At 33.8% G+C, this 2,098-nt stretch overlaps 1 protein-coding gene across 1 annotated transcript; it reads left to right on the top strand.

Moving 5' to 3' along the window:
* The first annotated feature begins 487 nt into the window (after positions 1–487).
* On the top strand, positions 488–1,975 carry LOC102208529 (C-type lectin domain family 4 member E-like). Its single transcript, XM_005739814.1, has 6 exons — positions 488–612; positions 831–899; positions 1,039–1,098; positions 1,257–1,408; positions 1,508–1,608; positions 1,713–1,975. The coding sequence occupies exons 1-6, from the start codon at positions 561–563 to the stop codon at positions 1,879–1,881; spliced, it is 603 nt and encodes a 200-aa protein (XP_005739871.1). The 5' UTR covers positions 488–560; the 3' UTR covers positions 1,882–1,975.
* Positions 1,976–2,098: the final 123 nt, after the last annotated feature.

The raw sequence follows: 2,098 nt of genomic DNA, 5'->3' as shown, positions 1-2,098 counted from the left end.
TGAATGTGTTTTACTCTGTGGGGGAACTATGCTTTTTAGCTCATGATTTTTGTCGTAATTAATATGTTATTATTTTTATTTGTACGCTAAGTTAAAAATCATAATTAAACTGTGACTCAGACATTCTTCTTCATGAATCTTAAGCAACACACCTGTAGCCGTCGATGAAAGAAGAATGCCTAGCTAGCTTCTTATTTTTAACACATTAACTTTATTAAATGTTAAGGCTAGCATATATATAAAAAATTATATTCAATTAAAAATTAAATATTAAAGTAGCCAAAGATTTTAAGATTAAAAAAGTTACTTTGCTCTCTGGTTATATGCACATATTCTTTACCTGCATGCTACCAAAGCCTGCTCAAATGTGAATAAATCAACACTACAGGTGAACTGAAATAAGAGGTTATGGTAACAACAACCGTCTCATTGGCTGTGAAATCTGCAAAATCAAGTGTAGATAAAGAGATAAAGTGAAACCGAAAATATTACTGATAGATTTTTGTCTTTTCTTTTTTTTCTTGCTTTAATAAGTGTTGGAGCTTTTGAAAACCAGGGACATGCTCAGAAACCTTGAGATGAAGCGGGAAACTGTAAAAGCTGATGTCACAGGTAAGAACATGAGACTACACTGTAATTTTGTATTAAACTTTTGTTTCTGACTTCTGGAATTTAATCACATAACACACATTATTATTAATATTATTAAATGTTGCTTAGCATTTTTTTTCCCAACATTTTAATATTTAGGTTATGGTGATTCTCATAACTGATCCTGATGAATAATTGTTGTTTTTAAGCCTGTTTTTAATTTGTTTTTTGTTTTTTAGAGAGACCTCCTGAAATCAAACCATGTAGTACAGTGCAGCCCACATGCCCGGAGCCTGAAGTAAAAATTAGTACGTTATGAATTTTAAACACATTTGTATCTGCAGGAAACAATTGCGTAAACAAATGTACAGCTGCATGACACAAGGACCATCCTCCTGCCTGAAAAATCGATGAAAATCAATTTTTTTTATCTCTTTTTTATAACAGTGACACAACCGTGCAGCCCAATACAAACTACAAGCCCACAACTTCCTGATATAACTATGAGTAAGTTTTATATTTTTTCTTTGATATATTTGTTATCCTCTGATTAAAGAAACATTGATGGACTGATATAAACAGTACGTTAGATTGTAACTGTGGAGTAAGTCGTGAACAGTGATTTCTTCCGTCTGACTGAAGTGTTTGATGTAATCTCTTCAAAGATGATTCATGTTATAAATGTGAAGATGGCTGGGAGCAACATGGAGGAAATTGCTATTATTTCTCCACCAAGTCATCCTCTTGGAAGAAGAGCAGAACTGAATGTATCACTAAAGGAGGAGACCTGGTTAAGATAGACAGCATTGAGGAGCAGGTATAAAACACTGCTGCAGGTTCATGTTCTCACCCTCATGTTTCATCATTCCGGAACAGAAAGTTTCATAAAATAATTTGATCAAATGTTCCTGTTTAGATATTATTGCAGAAAAAAAATGGAAAATTCTGGATCGGACTGACAGACTCAGCAGTAGAGGGCAGATGGCTGTGGGTGGACGGGTCACCACTGAATGAAAGGTTTGATTCAGTACACACAACAAATTCTGACTTTGTCCATTTTCAAAATCAAAGTTCAACTTTAACTTTTACAGTTAATGCCCATTCTGTTCTTCATCCCATAGGTTGACATTTTGGTTCGGTGACGAGCCAAATAGTTGGCCCGTGGAAGATCCTGATGGAGAGGACTGTGCGATGATGGGGCACAATGGGATAATGTTTTGGTTTGATTATTCCTGCAAATTAACTCTTAGAAGTATTTGTGAGAAAGCAGCTGTGGCTGTGTGTGTCTAAAATTCAGTTCAGCATTAAAAAAAGAAAACAGTGGAAGTAAAGGACACATTGAGACAATTTTTCCAAAGCTAATGCTGCAAACATTTAAAGCTTCCATTCAGAAATGTTTAAAGAAAAAAAAATTATAGACACTGTTTATAATGAAATAAATGTGAATTATTATTATTCACATTATTTTGCACTTGATTTTCTTATTCATGTATTATGTGCTAAAAGT

The sequence above is a fragment of the Pundamilia nyererei genome, unplaced genomic scaffold (assembly GCF_000239375.1).
Source record: "Pundamilia nyererei isolate P.nyererei 1_Seehausen unplaced genomic scaffold, PunNye1.0 scaffold00093, whole genome shotgun sequence".
Classification (NCBI taxonomy): Eukaryota; Metazoa; Chordata; class Actinopteri; order Cichliformes; family Cichlidae; genus Pundamilia; species Pundamilia nyererei.
Note: the sequence above shows the minus strand (reverse complement) of the source record. Positions and strands in the feature narration are given on the sequence as shown.

Bases quoted from the DNA above. Each gene is read 5' to 3' on its own strand.
- LOC102208529 (XM_005739814.1), top strand. From the start codon at position 561: ATGCTCAGAAACCTTGAGATGAAGCGGGAAACTGTAAAAGCTGATGTC. The intron at 1,099-1,256 runs GTAAGTTTTATA...ATCTCTTCAAAG, and splicing joins ACTTCCTGATATAACTATGA to ATGATTCATGTTATAAATGT. The intron at 1,609-1,712 runs GTTTGATTCAGT...TTCATCCCATAG, and splicing joins GGGTCACCACTGAATGAAAG to GTTGACATTTTGGTTCGGTG.